The following is an 18,631-nucleotide window of genomic DNA, read 5'->3' on the forward strand; positions in this document are numbered from 1 at the left end:
GAAAATACTTAATAAAAACTGATTGTGTAACAAAAACTTTTATTTGTGGTTTGTTTTTATGATAATATCCTTCGAATAATTAATAATAATGAATAAGCATTAATAAGATTAAAATTAAGTACTCAACTGCGAAAATCTATCTGGGAAACTTTCTTTTGGACTAAAAACAGGAGGGATTTCTAATATTCCTAAGGAATATCATCCCTGATTCGGTCGACAGAAAATTTAGCGCATCTGAGTTCTGGGTTTTAGTGCAGGGTTCGGCACCCATCACTGACATATTTTGCAGTGCGCTTGTGTGTGTAGCTAAAACACGAAATTGCAGTCAAATTGCCGAAGCTATGCTGCTTTTTCATACTGTACGTGTTTCGGTAGCGCAGCAGAAATGCCTTGACCAATGCAAAATAGAAAGGGCCCTGCAGAGCCCTGCTTTAGTGCATTGAGGAACAAAATATCGGTATAGCTACGATATTTCAAAACAGCATTGTTGTCAATGCCCTCTATGAAATGTTTCTTATTGTGGCACCCTAAGTTAATCGAATTCAGCTATCTTTGCCTGAAAATTATGTATACAAACGTAACTTGAAAGAAACAATATTAATATATAATGTTAAAACCATACTGCTACTACATTTGTCAAATAGGTCTGCACACTTTGTTTAATTCAAAAGCCCATGATAAGTCCGTGTTTTTTTTTTAAATGTCAATATGTGTTTGTCTATATACGTGTATGGAATGTATTTAAAAAATCGAAATGTGATGACATTCATTAGGAACCCGAACACAAAACTGGAATAATTACACTTTTTTCATTTGGAACCACTTATGATGGATACATAATATGTTTGGTTTCTTTTCAGGTACGTATTTGCATTACATACATATGCATGTTCCATATCCCAAAAAAAAATACTGATTGTAGCCCTAAAGTACATAAATTTATGTATTTTTGTTCCCATTTTAGTGCATTTAGTAGAAACTGCATATATGGAGTCTGGAACTAACTTCATAACCAGCATAGTTTAAGACGTGAGCAACAAGCTGAACATTTTTTTGTAATTGTTGAAGCTAAATGAGAATGACTAGCTGCCTGGACGAGGGCTTTCATTAAGAGAGCAGAACAAAAACGGATAAAGTTAAAAAACCTGGCTACTGAAGATGTCAATAATGCAATCTACATTACTGCATTATAATGAAAATATTTTAAGTGAGACATTAGTTCAAGGTCTGAATTAGAAAAAGGGCACCTGCAGTAAAGATAGGCAAATCAAATTAATTGCCAATCCGGATTTGGGTTATTACATCTGTGAATAGAAATCGGATAAATAATCTCCCATGACTGGGAGAAGTGTTTGTGTTAGTAAAAAAATCGTTCTTAAAAAACCTGGACGACTTGGAAAGTAACCAAAGACAATGCCAACTTGTCGTACAGGGCATACATTTGTTTTACATGTTTCGTGCAATGAGAGAAACAGCATCTTCGTATGCATAAGGGGAAGTCCCAAAAAATGAATAGTTTGGCCAACAACGAGCAGTGTGAAACTGAAACTGTGTATTCCATCACCCAGTCAGTTAGACAGCAAAAGTTGTTACATAACTGTATTCTAACTTCAGTGGAGCGGACCGAAGCCCACTAATAATCAAAACACAAATTGGCTGAAAATTAGCGAGAAATCGAAAGAAATTCGTTAAAATACAAAAATACTCGCCACTATGGTTGGTACACAACAAAAAAGTAATCATATTAAATTATCTGGAACGAATGTAATACGTGATGCTAACATTTTTCCCGGGAAAAACGACATAAAAGCAGTGCCCGTTGTAGCAAAAATCGGAAAAGCATCTTCACCTGCTACATCAATATCTATACCTCAGCCCAACATCAAGATGATCAATCAAAATCCGACCAAGGCTGGCATCACTCATACCAATTCACATAATTTAAGCCATCACTCTTGTCAAGGAAATATGGTGCAATATTTTAGTAGTAGCTATGGATCACCGGGAAGATATCTTGATAATAAAAAAGAATTACAACCCACAGAAAAGATCGCCAACTATGCTGGAGATGACAAAAATGTTCAACATGGTTTAACCACAGATGGATGCGAAATTTCCGAACCCATTCAAGGTGACCTTATATGTGCATATTTATATCTTAAATATCAAAAATCCATTTTATTATTTATTTTAGCAATCTCGCTTCCTAATGTTACAACAGTCTCGTCAAAACCCGATTTGATGTCCGGTCTAATTTCGAAAGATTTTCCTTCTGGCAGGGGTACTATTACACCCAATTATAAATTAGAATCGGAATCCGAAAACCTTTATTTATTGAAAGAAACGTCTCAACCGATCATAGAAAACGACGCTTTTACCTTTCATGAGCAGATCATCATGTCTGGCCAACAAAAGAGTGCATTACAGGAAAAACCAAAAGTACTCGTTGTTTCTCCGCAACAAGTAATGATATTGTACATGCATAAATTAACGCCCTATGAGCGCACTGAAATACTCGCGTATCCTCAAATTTATTTTATTGGAGCTAATGCGAAAAAACGCCCAGGAGTGTACGGACCAAACAATTCTGACTATGATAATGAACAAGGAGCTTATATTCATATACCTCACGATCACGTAGCGTATCGATACGAAATGCTCAAGATAATAGGAAAGGGCAGCTTCGGTCAGGTGATAAAGGCCTATGATCATAAGACTCACGAGCATGTTGCCTTAAAAATAGTTCGCAATGAGAAGCGGTTTCATAGGCAGGCACAAGAGGAAATTAGAATTCTGCATCATTTACGTCGTCACGATAAATACAATACTATGAACATCATACACATGTTTGACTACTTTACATTTCGAAATCACACTTGCATAACATTCGAGCTGCTTAGCATTAACCTCTATGAATTGATTAAGAAAAACGGATTTAAGGGCTTCAGCCTACAGCTTGTGCGAAAATTTGCACATTCGCTACTCCAATGCTTAGATGCGCTATACAAAAATGAGATTATACATTGTGATATGAAACCAGAAAATGTGCTTTTAAAACAACAAGGTCGTTCTGGTATTAAGGTAAGATACATATTTATCTATATATTAATAAACATCTAGCGTGTCTTGTCTGTCGGCTAGTTCTCAGAGACTATAAAAGCTAAATTTTGTGTGAAGACTCATGACTTCATTTTACACTGAATCAAGTTTCATTCGAAATTTTTCCACGCCTCCTTCCGCCCCCACAAAGAGCTGCAGTATTCACAATTTTGAAAATAAAAGAAAACTAAAAATGCAAACGTATCACAAACGTTCTTACTCGTTTTGTGATCAATTATTTCTTTGATTTATCTGTCAGTGAATTTTTATACATGACATTTTGAATTCTCAAAATAAGACTGATTTTTAAAACACGTCCTCTATAACTAGTGCTTTAAGATTCTTTTTCTAGATTTTTACATAAAAAACAATAGATTCGCACAAGACAAATCCTGAATTGGTTTTTGCGGCGACCAATTTAAACTCCGATTTCAATGAGTGGAAGCAATTTGCAAATCTCCGATAAATGTGGTTCATTGATGTCTCTATAAAGTTGCTATAAATTGACAAAAATATCATTCGCACCTTTTTAAATTTAATTAAATCCTCTGTAGCACGATACCAAAATGCATTAGTTTTTAACATTTAAAAATACACAAATTCGCCGAGGCTAATAGACTGATACATTTACTTCGTATCTTTTTAAATAGTTAAATATTTTCTAGCATATACTTTGCAAAAGAACTTTTCTCAAGAATCATATTATCACTTTTCTTATAGGAGATAATTCTATTTGTCAAACAGTATAAACTTGGAGAAAAAAAAACCGAGAAGGAACGTGCGAGACGCTTCTTAAGCGTCACAACTTTTATACCCGGTACTCAGTACTACATCTGTACCTTAGCGGTTTTTTATTTAAATTTTTAATATTTTCTTCATCTGTCATCTATTGCGTATCCTTCTGTGCGTTACAATCATTCGATATTCCCCACAAATAAAATTTACCCTATTTACTCTTCGAGTACCGGGTACACACAAAATAAAAAAAAAAATAATATTTTTCACATTAACATGTCACGCTATTGCAGTAATGGTGGGCAAGGTTTTTTCCCTTGGTTGCATTTTTGCAAGGTAGATGATTGTGGTAAGGTGTGCGAAAGAAGTCACCTTACAATGCTTATGACCTGCTGTCAAATCTTGGGCAGACACTCGTGAAATATATTCAACTTAATGGCAACAACAAAATTCAGAAGAAAATCCAATAAGCTTCCGTTATAATTTTTAAAAAGCTCGTGCCCCTCGTAATGTAGTGTGAAATAATTGACCTTACATTATTAGTTGATGGCATCTTAAAAGTGCATCAGAGCTCCGATTTGATTGAACATTTTTTCATTTCAGCTTAAATCAACGTTTCAACTGAGTTTATTGTTCTAATGAGCTGTTTTATATTTTAAATTAGTTTATTTTCGATAAAGTGTCTCAAACCGCTATGTTTCTAATGAAGAGCGTGAAAAAGTTTCAACTTATCGCGAAAAGAGGATTCCACTATAGCAATTTGCTAGAAAAGTTAACAAAAGCTATTTTACGATCCGAAAATTGGTAAAAGATCCTGAAAACCAAGGCAAAAAACCTTGCCCGGGCCATTTTTTGCAAGAGCGTGACAAGCGCCGCATAAAAAGCCTAGTAATTAAATAAAACCTTAGCGCAGACCAAATTTGTCACGAACTGGTTCTCTCGGTATCAAAGTATCGAGTGCAACAAATGTTGAGGGCAAATCAGAACATTTCATAAGAAAACAATCTTGTCAAATGTCATCTACTTCCTCGACATAAAGTTGCCCATATTGAATTTCAAAAATCATAAATTTAGGGACTTGGAGTGGCCAAATATCATCTTCAGTGATGAGAAAAAATCGATGGTTAGAAAATTAGATGGTTCAGATGGGTATCAGTATTGCTATAGGGATATACAGGCTCCAAAACATGTGAAAATGTCTCGAAATTTCAAGGGAGGGTTCCTTATAGTGTGGCCTGTATTTGGTATTGCTGGAAAGTGTGTAATATGTTTTGTTACTCACAAAATAAGCTCGGAAACATATTTTCAACCATTTGACAAAGATCTTCTTAATTTTTGGGGAACGCATTATGGAGATTTCTAGACATTTCAACAGGATAATGCCGCGATTCATGTGTTTATGTACACAAAACCATTTTTTGAAGAGAGAAAAGTTCATGTTTTGAAGTGGCCAGCCGTTGTTCCTGATTTTAACCGAATTGAATACCTTTGGTGAATACTTTCCATCAAAGTGCACATGCACGGAAGACACTCTACCACATTAAAAGAGTTAAAAAAGTATATTGTGAAGGAATGGTCGAATTTTGATACATGCTTACTTCTAGGAATGATATGATTGATGCCAAGACGCATAACATACATTTTAAATAACAAAGGTGGTCGTATTTGTGTTAATTTAAGAAACTTAAGTTCCTTTGAAATTATAAGTTCACTTATTTCGCTCTGGAAAATGATTATTTAATTCTCAAAAAACCTTCCAAGAGTATACAAAACTTTTGTTGGCATTTTTATACCCGGTACTCGAAGAATAAATAGGGCATATTGTATTTGTGCACAAAGTGAATGTCTGTAACACACAGAAGGAAACGTTTCCGACCCCATAAAGTATACATATTCTTGATCAGCATCAATAGCCGAGTCGATTGAGCCATGCCTGTCTATCCGTCCGTCTTGTTGAGCGCCTGGATCTCAGAGACCATTAAAGCTAGAACCACCAAATTTTGCATCCAGACTTCTGTATGCTCACACGGGGCGTGGCTCATTTTTGAAATACTTACAATACACTTGTACACCGCCTCCGCAAAAGGGCGAAAACCTCCCAAATCTACAATTTTGAAGATAAAAGAAAACTAAAAACGCCATTCCGTAGGGAATGCCCATATCTATCAGATCAACAAATTTGGATCCGATTGGATCATTATTATAGCCAGAATGAAGAAATTAATTTGCAGTGGCTAAAGCCACCCTGTCCCGCAGCTTTTGTTGTTCTTTTCACATTCTCTTATTCACACTCTGCTTCTGCTTCACTCGTCCCCTGCCTCTGCCGACTTTTAACCCACCCCGTCCCGCAGTTTATATTTCTTTTTTTTTGTGTGCGGGCGCTGCCTCTGCCGCGAGTCTGCAGTGTGTGGGTCTAGGGAAGGGCGGGGAGCTAACGGAGCGTGTTAGTGTGAGAAGTGTTGTAGATGTAGATGACAGATGAGGAAAATATTTAAAATTTGACAAAACACCGCTAAGGTGCAGATGTAGTACTGAGTGCCGGGTATAAAAGTTGTGACGCCTAAGAAGCGTCTCACACGTCCCTTCTCGTTTGAATTGTTATTTTGTTGACTTTAAGGCAAAATTAAAGACAGAACAATATTTGAAAATTGAACATTTAACAAAGGTTTTTATGTTTGTAAGGTATGTCACCGTGCACCATTGCGCACACCTTATTAGAATACAATCCTTATTTGGAGGTTGGCTTTCGGCCAATTGGCTTGTTGGCCAATTTTCCAAAAAACTTCCGGACCAAAAGCTTTTTGCCATCTAAATGTGATCTGTTTGTTGCTGCAGTTACGATCGAACAGGTGACGGCTTCTAGTTGGTTGTTGGGAATTGTTGTCTAGAGTTTTTTTAGAATAACATTTTCGTTTCATTATTTTATTTTAGAATTTCTTGTACATTTTTGCCGGAAGTTAGCGTTTCCACTATCATTCATATATTCTTAACTAACGTGAGGTTTTCTCAATAAACGTGACTCCTGTCATATCATACTCTACTGAATCTCGATCGATATCTTTCCTCGCGGCCTGGGCAAATAATATGAATACAATACTATAGTATTTTTTGTTATCTGCGAAATCAGACAGACGGAATCCTGGAATATATTATAGAAGTTACATAAATCTCAAGATCACATTTGTACATAAATTCGAACTGACCTAAGGGTAATAAAGTTGCCGTGTTGGGCAAAATCTGGACTGGTTTACTAGGCTGCGTGTTAGGCCTATAAAAGTACCGAATTTGTTTGTATAAAAAATGCAGGTTGCATTTTATTAAATAATCCTAAGCGTATATTACTAACATCAATGACTATTAAAAAAAATGGTAAAACCCGGTACTCGAAGAGTAAATAGGGTATATTGTATTTGTGCACAAATGTGGATGTATGTAACGCATAGAAGGAAGCTTTTCTGACCCCATAAAGTATATATATTCTTGATCAGCATTAATAGTCGAGTCGATTAGCCATTTCTTTCTGTCCGTCCGTCTGGCCGTCTGTCCGTCCGTCTTGATGAGCGCCTGAATATCAGATACTATAAGAGATGATAGAGTCACCAAATGTTGCGTGAAGATGCATGTGATATCACACCCCCTTCGCCCCCTAAAGAGCGAAAATCTCCCACTGCCACAATTTTAAAAATAAGAGAAAAGTAAAAACGATATCCCCTAGGGAATGGCCATATCTATCAGATTACCGACTTTGGATTAGAATGGATCATTATTTTAGCCTTTACTAGCCATGGCGCTGAGCGTTAAATTCTCATCTGGCTGCCACAACCTAACCGAACAAACGTTAGTGGTTCAAATGCTAGTAGTGCAGCCTGCTTAGGATTTTCGGACTCAACAACCAATAAGATAACTGAAATAAGATTGCCAAGTACCCAAAAATGTGAAATTTAATAATTGTCTGCAAAAGAGTTGAAACACGGCTCAAAAAAATTTTTTTTAGCTAGAATGAAGAAATTAATTTGCAGTGGCTACGTTTTTTTAATTTTTTGCACATTCTCTCATTCAAAAGTCTGATTCGTGCAGTGTGCGGCTCTAGGGGAGGGGGGCGAGCTAAAAGAGCGTGTTGAAATGAGAAGTGATTTAGATTTAGATGACATACATATGTAGAAAAAATGTAAAATCTGAAATTTGAAAAAACCACTAAGGTACAGCTGTATTACCGAGTACCGGGTATAAAAGTTGTCACACGTCCTTCCTAGGTTTTTACATTTTACATTATTATATTATTCTATTATATTCATTCCATTTTTGGTGTCCGCTCGCCAATTAACTCTTTTTGAGTTCAACAATTTCAGTACAATATTTTTTTTTCTAATATTCCCTTAACATAAACTAAAGTACCTGGTCAATGCGGACTTATCGTCGTGCGACCATCAAATTTCACTGTAGCGATTTAAAAAAAAAAAAATTATATTATTATACTTCTAAAAGGTTATTGACTTTGGTTCGTCATGCTTCGAAAATCAACGTATATACACATATATACAATCGCGATTTTACCGTGCTCCCGAGGTTATTTTGGGAGCAAAATATGGCAGAGCTATTGACATGTGGTCCTTGGGCTGCATTTTGGCAGAACTATTATCGGGCCACGCACTGTTTCCTGGTGAAAACGAAAGCGACCAGCTTGCCTGTATTATTGAAGTTCTCGGCATGCCCAATAAAGCTTTACTTGCCACCTCAAAGCGATCCAAAACGTTTTTTAGCCCAAAAGGTTATCCACGTTATTGTACTGTGCGCACCATGTCTGATGGAATGGTTGTCTTAATTGGTGGCCAGTCGCGTCGAGGAAAGCCTCGAGGACCCCCATGTTCAAAAAGCCTCTCTAAAGCAATGGATGGATGCAAGGATCCGCTATTTCTTAACTTTATTCGGGGTTGCTTGGAATGGGATGCAGATAAAAGATTAACTCCAGCGGAGGCTCTCAAGCATCCATGGCTACGTCGTCGCCTTCCAAGACCGCCAAGTACCACAAGCGGTTGTGGTGGATTAAACGGATCTAACGTCAGTGGTGATCAATCACCTGTAACAGGTAGATAGTCTTATTATTTAACATATTTCGCGAGCACGGGATAATAGCTTTATTTTCAGGGATCAATACAACTTCTACGAATGAAACGACTGTGTCTTCAACCTCTGCTACATCTGCCTCATTAACAATGGAAAGAGAGAACAGCAATTGCAGTGGTCGAGTTAACCATGGCGGAATTTCTGAAGAAGAATTTAAACGTACAATAAGTCTCAACAGCTCAGACGGATCGTTACCAACGACAACTGCACCTATATTAACAGCCGACCTCTTGGCTGATAGTTTTAAAAATACAAGTGTTATATCGCCACATTTGTCGTCGTCAACGCACTCAGCGGATTCCGGTGGCCTCAGTACAGTCGCTCGCACTGTCTTTACATCCAGATATCCTCCGTCATCATTATCGTACTTACCGCATATAAATAATAATGGAACTGAACGTAATATTAAAATTCATAATATAAATTAATTGAATCTAAACTAGTTCTGCAATATTTTTCAGGTTTATCTATCTTTTCTGCCTCGCTCAACAGCTCGGCCAACTCATTAATGCAATTGGAACCAATCACAAAATTAGATGTTTTCGCCGTATATTCAGCTTCAACCACACCAAATTTAACAGCGTCTGATATAAGTTGCGGATGCGTTTCAGATTCGGTTGCGGAAGATATGGACATGACAGCATCGGCCTCTTTTGTTAAACTTAGTAGCACCTGCGCAATGGATAAGTCCATCGGTCCCAATGAAAATAAAAATTTTTCACAGCACTCTAATAAGTTTAAAGTATCTTCCAAAGAAGTGTAGCAAGTTGGTGAACGATATAAAGCTTTTTTCCATCTAAAAGAGTGAAAGCAGTGCTACTTGTTGTTATCTGATTTATTAACAACACTGCCATAGAAGACATAAAGCTGAAGGCGTCTGAATAGTTGATTGCATTGATTTGCATTGTACTTGCTTCAAATTATACATAGAAATGCAGTATAGATCTCAAGCATCTGGAAATTATGCAGTTAATTAACAAGCAAAACTTTGCCATTATTTCTTTTAAACTCCCTCAACATTTATATTAGTGATCTTTGTTAACCATTGTTTGTACTAAGATATCATCTATGATCACTTTTATACCTTTTTTAGAGGTTAATAAATAGAGCATTTCCGACATTTATTTATTTTATGTTTATAAGGATAACCAGCTTAATCTATTGTTTCTAACGATAACAAAAACGTTACTGTTACTAAACAGTTTTAAAAATGTTTCTAAATGTATATCAAACTTGGGTCAAGTTATCATAAGCTGATGGAAATTCAACATTTCATCGTAAAACTACAATTCTTTGTGGCTCAATCTATAAACTGACATGTGGCAAATTGATTCTAGACATCTGTCGACGAGAAAGTAAACACTCTTGTTTTCAAATATATGAATAACCACAGTTTATATGAATTTTTATTCCGTACACGTTTTTTAATACCCGGTACTCGAAGAGACAATAGGGTATATTGTATTTGTGGGGAAATAATTTAACACACAGAAGGAAGTCTTTCCGACCCCACAAAGTATATATATTCTTGATCAGAATCAATACAGGCAGCGCCCGCACACAAAAAAAAAATAAATATAAACTGCGGGACGGGGTGGGTTAAAAGTCGGCAGAGGCAGGGGACGAGTGAAGCAGAAGCAGAGTGTGAATGAGAGAATGTGAAAAGAACAACAAAAGCTGCGGGACAGGGTGGGTTTAGCCACTGCAAATTAATTTCTTCATTCTAACTATAATTATGATCCAATCTGATCCCGATTTGGTAATCTAATAGATTTGGCCATTCCCTACGGAATGGCGTTTTTAGTTTTCTTTTATCTTCAAAATTGTAGATTTGTTAGGTTTTCACCCTTTTGCGGGGCGGAAGGGGGCGGTGCTCATTTTTGAAATACACTTGTAACAGTGTGAGCATACAGAAGACTGGATGCAAAATTTGGTGGCTCTAGCTTTTATGGTCTCTGAGATCCAGGCGCTCAACAAGACGGACGGACAGACAGACAGACAGACATGGCTCTATCGACTCGGCTATTGATGCTGATCATGAATATATATACTTTATGGGGTCGGAAACGTTTCCTTCTGTGCGTTACATACATTCACTTTGTGCAAAAATACAATATACCATATTTACTCTTCGAGTACCGGGTATAAAAAAAAACTAAGGCACAAAAGGACTACTGAGTACCGGGTATAAAAGTTGTCACGCGTCAGAAGCGTCTCACACGTCCCTTCTCGTTATAAAGTGCCTTCGAACACTTACACATCGTCTCGCCATTTACAAATATTAACTACACAGTCATATTTTTGTGCATATTTAATTTTAAACATGTAAGCTTTGTGCCACAGAAAGAAAATGAAATATATATTTCATAACTTTTAATTACACTGTGCATAAAAAATCGACGTACTAAACGATCTAAACCGGCTTTTACTAATAGATTCCCGCCATTTTGGCTTAAATTGTTGTTAAAGTTGACTCAGAGACTACGAGGGCGGGTTGATGATAATTAGTACAATTTTAATGCCCGGTACTCGAAGAGTAAATAGGGTATATTGTACTTGTGCATAAAGTGAATGTATGTAACGCACAGAAGGAAACTTTTCCGACCCCATAAAGTATATATATTCTTGATCAGCATCAATAGCCGAATGGATAGAGTCATGTCTGTCTGTCTGTCCGTCCGTCCGTCTGGTTTGTCGGCTAGTTCTCAGACACTATAAGAGTTGAAGCCACCAAATTTTGCATCCAGACTTCTGTATGCTCACACTGTTACAAGTGTATTTCAAAACTGAGCCACGCCCCGGAAAAGGGCGAAAACCTCCCAAATCTACAATTTTGAAGATAAAAGAAAACGATAAAATCGCCATTCCGAGAGAATGACCATATCTATCAGATCACCAAATTGGGATCCAATTAAATCATTATTATAGCCCACACTCTGCTTCGAGCAGTGTGCGGCCTATTCCTCTGCCGTGAGTCTGCAGTGTATGGGAAGGGGGCAAGCTAACGGAGCGTGTTGGCGTGAGAAGTGTTGTAGATGTAGATGACAGATGAAGAAAAAATTTAGTTTGACAAATAACCGCTAAGGTACAGCTGTAGTGCTTTGTGCCGGGTATAAAAGTTGTGACGCGTAAGAAGCGTCTCACACGTCCCTTCTCGATTTTTTTCAACTTTTGTTATTTTTTTGTGAACATACCATTTTGTTTAGCTCTAAATACATAGATACAATTTCTAGCATGTCTCCCAATTTGTTATGCCTTCCAAAAAGTATGACTAGTCGAACTCCTCACAATAGGCTTTTTTTGTGAGATGACTTCAACGTTTTACTCAGGTAAAACTACTATTCCTTCTGGTTTGGAATCACGAGAATTCAGAGAATAAGGTAGTTGAGGAACTTTGGCCATATAAATTGAACCGGCTTGCATCGTTGCATTGTCCCGCTGAAAATATTTGTTTCTTGATCACATGTGGTAGTTTCTTTAAAAATACAAACCGACCTTGGCCGACATTAGCTCAGAATTACTCTGAGAAGCCCACAGCGTAAACTGCTTTTGTCTCTGGTGTGTTTTGGTGTTTTCATGCACTGTTACAAAACAGTGAAAAAGTTTGTCCTTATTGTGGTTGAACCTCACCCAACACTACTTTGAAGTTGTCAAATGATTTCGTTCGAGGTCGATTGGTATCAAACGCGGAAGCTATCTAGCGGAAAGCTTTTTCATACTCAATAAATCATTCGAAACCACTGTGGTTGCCAATAGCTTTCAATTTCAATCTCCAATCGGCCAATACATATCGGAAAATTTAAAAATTTTGTCTGGTTTAGGACCGTAACTGTGACTCCAAGATGTGGCTCATCGTCTGTGCTTGTAGGTTAACACATATTTTTTTACCATTGCATTATATAGTCCATAGTATTTATGAAGCTTGGATTCAGTGGCGGTTTGTTTTTTGCAAAAAGGTTAATTAGTACACAAAATTAACTTTTTTCAATTTTGTCTTAAAAAATTACTAAAATTAATTAAAATAAATAATTAATTAATTCTTACTACAGTTGGTAAAACCGTCTGAAAAGTTGAAAGCAATGAGCTGATAGAAAATACTAATCGAATAACATAATAAGGCTAAATATTTTTCAGCCTTATATTTTAAGCGCGAGATGCTTGCACTGGCTTGAATTGACGGAACATACGAAGACGTACGAAAGAAGAACCAAATACAACTTGGTGCTTGCTATACCTACCGAGTACCATTCGAATGGATTTGTTCCCTTACCAAAATTGTCGCTGTCACTTGAATTCGACTAAAAGATTTCCTTCACTTACATATTAGAGGTCTATATGCAAAATATAGACTGGGCTATTGATGTTAATCAAGAATCATATCACTTCGATTACAATTCTAATATACCCCATAACCCTTATGCAGGCGTAAGCAGGCGCAAGCAGGCTTGCTCAAGTTTGGAGGTAGAAATGTAAAAATGTTGATTATAAATAATACTAGTTCCTATCTGTAACCGGCAAAGTCTACAGCGAAGCATCCATGCATTAAAATATACACATTTTAAAAAGGTTTAGCTTAACTTTATTATTTTAGACCAGTATTATGTTAAGTTAAGAACAAGAACATGTTTGAAACAAAACATGACATGAAGTATGTACTACGACGTTACAATAGTTAATAAAGCGTTTACGATCAAATGTATTTATTTTTAGAAATTTACATACAATTATTTATACATTTATACAATCCTCGTGTAACGTGACAGTGACTCAACTCCAGCTAAACGGCTCGACCAATTCTTATGCAATTTTTGTTAAATATTAAGTACATATGTACATACATAGGTTTGCGAATAGGTTGTAATCTATTTTTCATTTTTACATCACCATCCAGTAACTTTTGGTCGCGATCGTATATGTTTTTGATCAGCTGTCAACTTTTTACAAAAAATAATATTTGTCCGTGTGTACATTTTTATACCCAGTACTCGAAGAGTAAATAGGGTATAACGGATGTTTGTAACGCACAGAAGGAAACGTTTCCGACACTCATAAAGTATACATATTCTTGATCAGCATCAATAGCCGAGTCGATGGAGCCATGTCTGTCTGTCCGTTCGTGCGTCTGTCCGTCCTTATGAGCGCCTAGTACTCAGAGACCATAAGAGATAGGTCATCCAAGTTTTGCATTCAGACTTCTGTAATGTCACACTGTTACAAGTGTATTTACTAGCCCCACCCACTTCTGCCACAACAAATGGCGGAAAGAGAGAAGGAAAAACGCAGATCCGTAGAAAATGGCCTTTCTATTTGATCCTTTCTATATCCAGAATGACAAAATTATTTTTCAGTGGCTGGCCCTGGCGGCAGCTTGTTTTTTGTTGCTCTTTATTTCTCGATCGCACTCTTGCACTTCCCCTAATATCTATGTATATACATACATACATGTGTATGTACAGTAAGACCACATTTTATTCGTACACCGTCATCACCCAAGTTGGAACCCCTTTAGTCGGACGGCTGTACGAATAATTTATGTGCAAAAAAAAAAGGTATTTTTTGCTTAAGTTCATTTTTATAAGGATACCATAGAAGAAAATTAAAAACTTTTTTCATACAAATATAGTAGATACGTTGATCGTCGATACAAAATTAACTTTTTCTGTTTACGTTGACCGAAGGCCAAGTTATAGGAGTTCAAACTTGGGTGATGACGGTGTACGAATAATATGTGGTCTTACTGTACATAATCCGCATAAATAGCTAGCTCTCAGACAATTAAAGAAGATCAACCAAATATTGTACCCAAAGAGCGAAAATCTGTAGAATCTGCTATGAGAAACCCAACCCTAAAGCGCAGAATCATAGAGAATGTCTGTATCTATAGATGGCCGTATCTGGATCAGATCGGATAACTTATTTAGCCAGAATGAACAAAACTATTTTACTTGCACAATCTCCAAGGTACTCTCTTAAACTTTTGGTGTAAAGAGAGAGAGAGTGAGTTGCTACATCCACGGTATAGACGGTATGTTCCAATCAAAAAGGTCATTAGGTGCAAAGAGAATAGCCGAAGTGCAGGGATTAACTAAATAACATTGATCGATTAGATGTACCTAAGAAGCACACCACACGTGTGAGACGCTTCTTACGCGTCACAACTTTTGTACCCGGCACTCAGGACTACATCTAGATGTAGAAGACATCGCCAACCACTAGATATCGTTCACATTACAGAACACGTAGTTTTTACTACGTTTACCTACTAAATAAAATGCATCAAACAAATTGGATCAGTTAATATTTTCCAATTTATGAGATATTTAAAACAGCAATAAAATTGGTACATTCTTGGACCGATAGGTTTCACAGCAAATTTTTCGAAAGTGGCGCCATCTATGAAAATTTCTTGTACGCAACTTAGATGGTCCAATGGTATGCACATTCTGTGCAATAATGACCGATAGGTTTCACAGCAAATTTTTCGAAAGTGGCGCCATCTAGCGTTCAAAACCGAGTCTTGGTTAAAAGTCGGAAGAGTCAACGCCAGGGGGAGGAAGACGACAGAGTGTGAATGAGTGAATGTAAAAAGAGCAAAAAAAACTGCTGGAGACAGGGTGGGTTTAGCCACTGGAAATTTCTCCATTGTGGCTATAAAAATGATCCGATCGGATCCCAATTTGGTGATCTGATAGATATGACCATTCACTACGGAATGGCGTTAGTTTTTAGTTAGTTAGTTTAGTTTAGTTTTCTTGTATCTTCAAAATTGTAGGTTTGGTAGGTTTTCGCCCTTTTGCGGGGGTGTAAGGGGGCGTGGCTCATTTTTGAAATACACTGGTTTCAGTGTGAGCATATAGCAGTCTGGATGCAAAATTTGGTGGCTCTAGCTCTTATAGTCTCTGAGAACGAGCCGACAAACAAGACGGACAGACAGACATGGCTCTATCGACTCGGCTATTGAGTTATTCGCACAAATAAAATATACCCTATTTACTCGTTGAGTACCGGGTATAAAAGCTGGGCACTTAGTTTTGTATATTTATGCAAAAAGTCAAAAGGCAGAAAAGAAAGGCTAGCAGCTGTGGAGAGAGCAATAAATATAAGCAGTGTGGGGCGTACATTCCTCTTTGAGGAACATTTCTCTTTAAGTACATTCCTAGTACATAAGAACGCACCATTTATTGGTAATCCCCACTGGATGACAGAGAGAGAGACAGAGATCGCAATGAGAGTTTGTTTGACGGAGCATTTGCTTGACAAAAGCAACACAGCTTCATTCCATATTTAAAAAAAATTAAGTTATTATAATTGAGTTTCTAGATACATATTTCCGAACAGCTCAATATTTAAAAATGGTGTTCATTAATTTAACAAGATTAATGAGTACAAATAATGAAAACAAACAAAACAACAAGTTCACATTAGGAAATGAGTTTGGCTTTCAAGACGTCACAGTGCAAATATAAAATATTTCTATGAAATATAAAAGAAAACATGTGACCCAGAAGGCCATTGCATTTCGAAAAGTCTTCGGAATTTCTCCAATGAATCTTACATATACTCCGGAGCTGTAACTGATGCACCCGAGAGTCGACAGTCTAGACTCTGTAGTATGCAACGTTATTGAGCTGGTGGAAGGTGATGAGCTTCTACGGGGCACGCGCTTGTTCCGGTATCGTTATCAGTCGGGAGATGGGGGGGTTAAGGGAAGGATCCGCTGCTCTATCCGCTCGTCTATATACATAAAGTTATTAAAATTCGCGTGCGATGAACAAGTCGGTTTATGAAACAATAGTGAAAAGAAACAGACAGAACAGAGACAAAACTCCTAGCTTCCAGACCTTTATTTTGTGGCGCAAGATGGAAATGCGGCCACGAATGCCCTCCCTTCCATGATCGCTATAATCCGATAAAGTTATACGGCGATCCCAAAAAAAAGGTCTATGCCGCAATACCTCTGCCTACGTTCCCTACACGACGCATGACCCCCTCAAGTTAAGCGCAGTTAGCAGGAGTTCATATTAACGCTTATAGCTAAATTTATTCAACATCGCAAAACACATCCAAAAGTATCGATTTTACACTAGATTTCGAAACAACTTATGTCAATTTACCCAAATAAAAAAAAAGGAAAATAATATAAAGTAGGAAAGAAAATTATAAAAATATATCAAAGAAAAAGTAAATGTATGTATGAATATAATAGGTGAAATGTAACATTAAATTAAGATACGATTATTGAATATGGAATATAAATGAATGGGACTAAATATAATAATGAAAAGCATATGTTCAAAAAAAAAGAAAAGAAGGAAAACAAAAAAATACATTTTTTTTGTTGGCTAGTGTACTTTTCGTTTTAGTTTCTCCATGTACGCAACTGCATGGAATGCATGGCGTGCACAAATTACAATAGCAGCAAAAGCAACAAAGCTCTGGCGCTAGTGCATAAACTTTTATGCGCTGGTCGGTTCGTCTAGCGGGAAGAACGCACCAAAAGGGAACAAAAAAAATTTGATCTTTTATCACTCACAGTTTGGTATGCATGTATGTATGCTTACAGTACTCCCTCGCTGAAAGGCCTTTCGCTGGGGTTTTGAAGAAGCTGTGGAATATATTAATTATGGTTCCCTGTTGGCTTTGGCCGACTGCACGTTATAGTTCAATATTTTTTTTTTCTCTTACAAACTTCTTTTTCCTTTCTTTCTTCTTTCACTAATGTCACATAATTAAGGGGGAATTAAAGGTCGTTAAATCAAATAGAATATAATAATAGAAAAGAGTATTAGCATTAACAAAATTTAAATTTAATTAATTATTAAAATAAAAGACAGTGCTTTAGGCTTTGATTGCAGCCTAAGATATAATGGTGGCCCTCTTAGCGGTACGACACTGTCGGCTGTGGCGCCTGCGCAGAGGTTACTGCAAGGTTACGTCATGGTCATTGTGAAGTTACAGGCTATGGTGTTACATAGGTTCTGGAGCCGGGCTTCCACCGGTCTCCCAAGAAAAATTCCCCACCCCTCAGCGTATTGCCAACAAAACGTCAATGCGCTGCTGCTCTGGCTGAGTGTGGGGGGGAAAGCGTAGCGAAGCCCTGTGGGGGGGGAAGGAATACAGCCAAGAGCTATTATAAGAACCTTTGTTCGGGTCTCTCCCACATTGGACCTACCAATCTTTCCGGGATTTCCGTGGATAATTATATTTCTCTTCTGTCGTGGATGGCGTGGATTGAACGCCAGTCCAAAAAGTTTGGGATTGCGTGGATTGCACGCTCGCCCAAAAACGTTGGGATGGCTCTAGGCCAGGTGAAATTTAAATTCACTGATATTTATATTCACTGCACGGCGTTCGGTTTTTAACTTTTTACTTTTTCACACACACGTGGTGGGTCGAAAAATTAACTCACTATCGGACGGGTCACGAACCGATCAGAATTTTAGATAGACGAAAAGAAGAATTTTTCTGGGGGCTCGTCCCGTTTAAATGCGATCGGAAGTGCTAAAACCGTGTTCTAAAAGCTTATGTTGACAGCTGTCATCAACGAAAGCTTCACCCAATCAGCTGATTTAACAGCTAAGCTTTGCTGAGCTAAGCTTTGATTCTGTCAGCATAATTTATCTAACTTTATCGCATGCGATAATATCATTCGCTGCTTGTAATTATTTTGTGT

At 37.3% G+C, this 18,631-nt stretch overlaps 1 protein-coding gene across 2 annotated transcripts; it reads left to right on the forward strand.

The window, feature by feature from the left end:
• The first annotated feature begins 512 nt into the window (after positions 1-512).
• Positions 513-10,350, forward strand: LOC117590610 (putative dual specificity tyrosine-phosphorylation-regulated kinase 3 homolog). Of its 2 annotated transcripts, none has more exons than XM_034283398.1 (6): positions 513-860; positions 965-2,131; positions 2,195-3,081; positions 8,320-8,920; positions 8,968-9,357; positions 9,420-10,350. In XM_034283398.1, exons 2-6 carry the CDS (start codon positions 1,714-1,716, stop codon positions 9,719-9,721), a joined length of 2,598 nt encoding a protein of 865 aa, XP_034139289.1. In that variant the 5' UTR covers positions 513-860; positions 965-1,713; the 3' UTR covers positions 9,722-10,350. The 2 variants fall into 2 exon arrangements, with proteins under 2 accessions (XP_034139289.1, XP_034139290.1); XM_034283399.1 differs by having other exon boundaries at positions 8,980-9,357.
• Positions 10,351-18,631: the final 8,281 nt, after the last annotated feature.

The sequence above is a fragment of the Drosophila guanche genome, unplaced genomic scaffold (genome assembly GCF_900245975.1).
Source record: "Drosophila guanche unplaced genomic scaffold, DGUA_6, whole genome shotgun sequence".
Taxonomy (NCBI): domain Eukaryota; kingdom Metazoa; phylum Arthropoda; class Insecta; order Diptera; family Drosophilidae; genus Drosophila; species Drosophila guanche.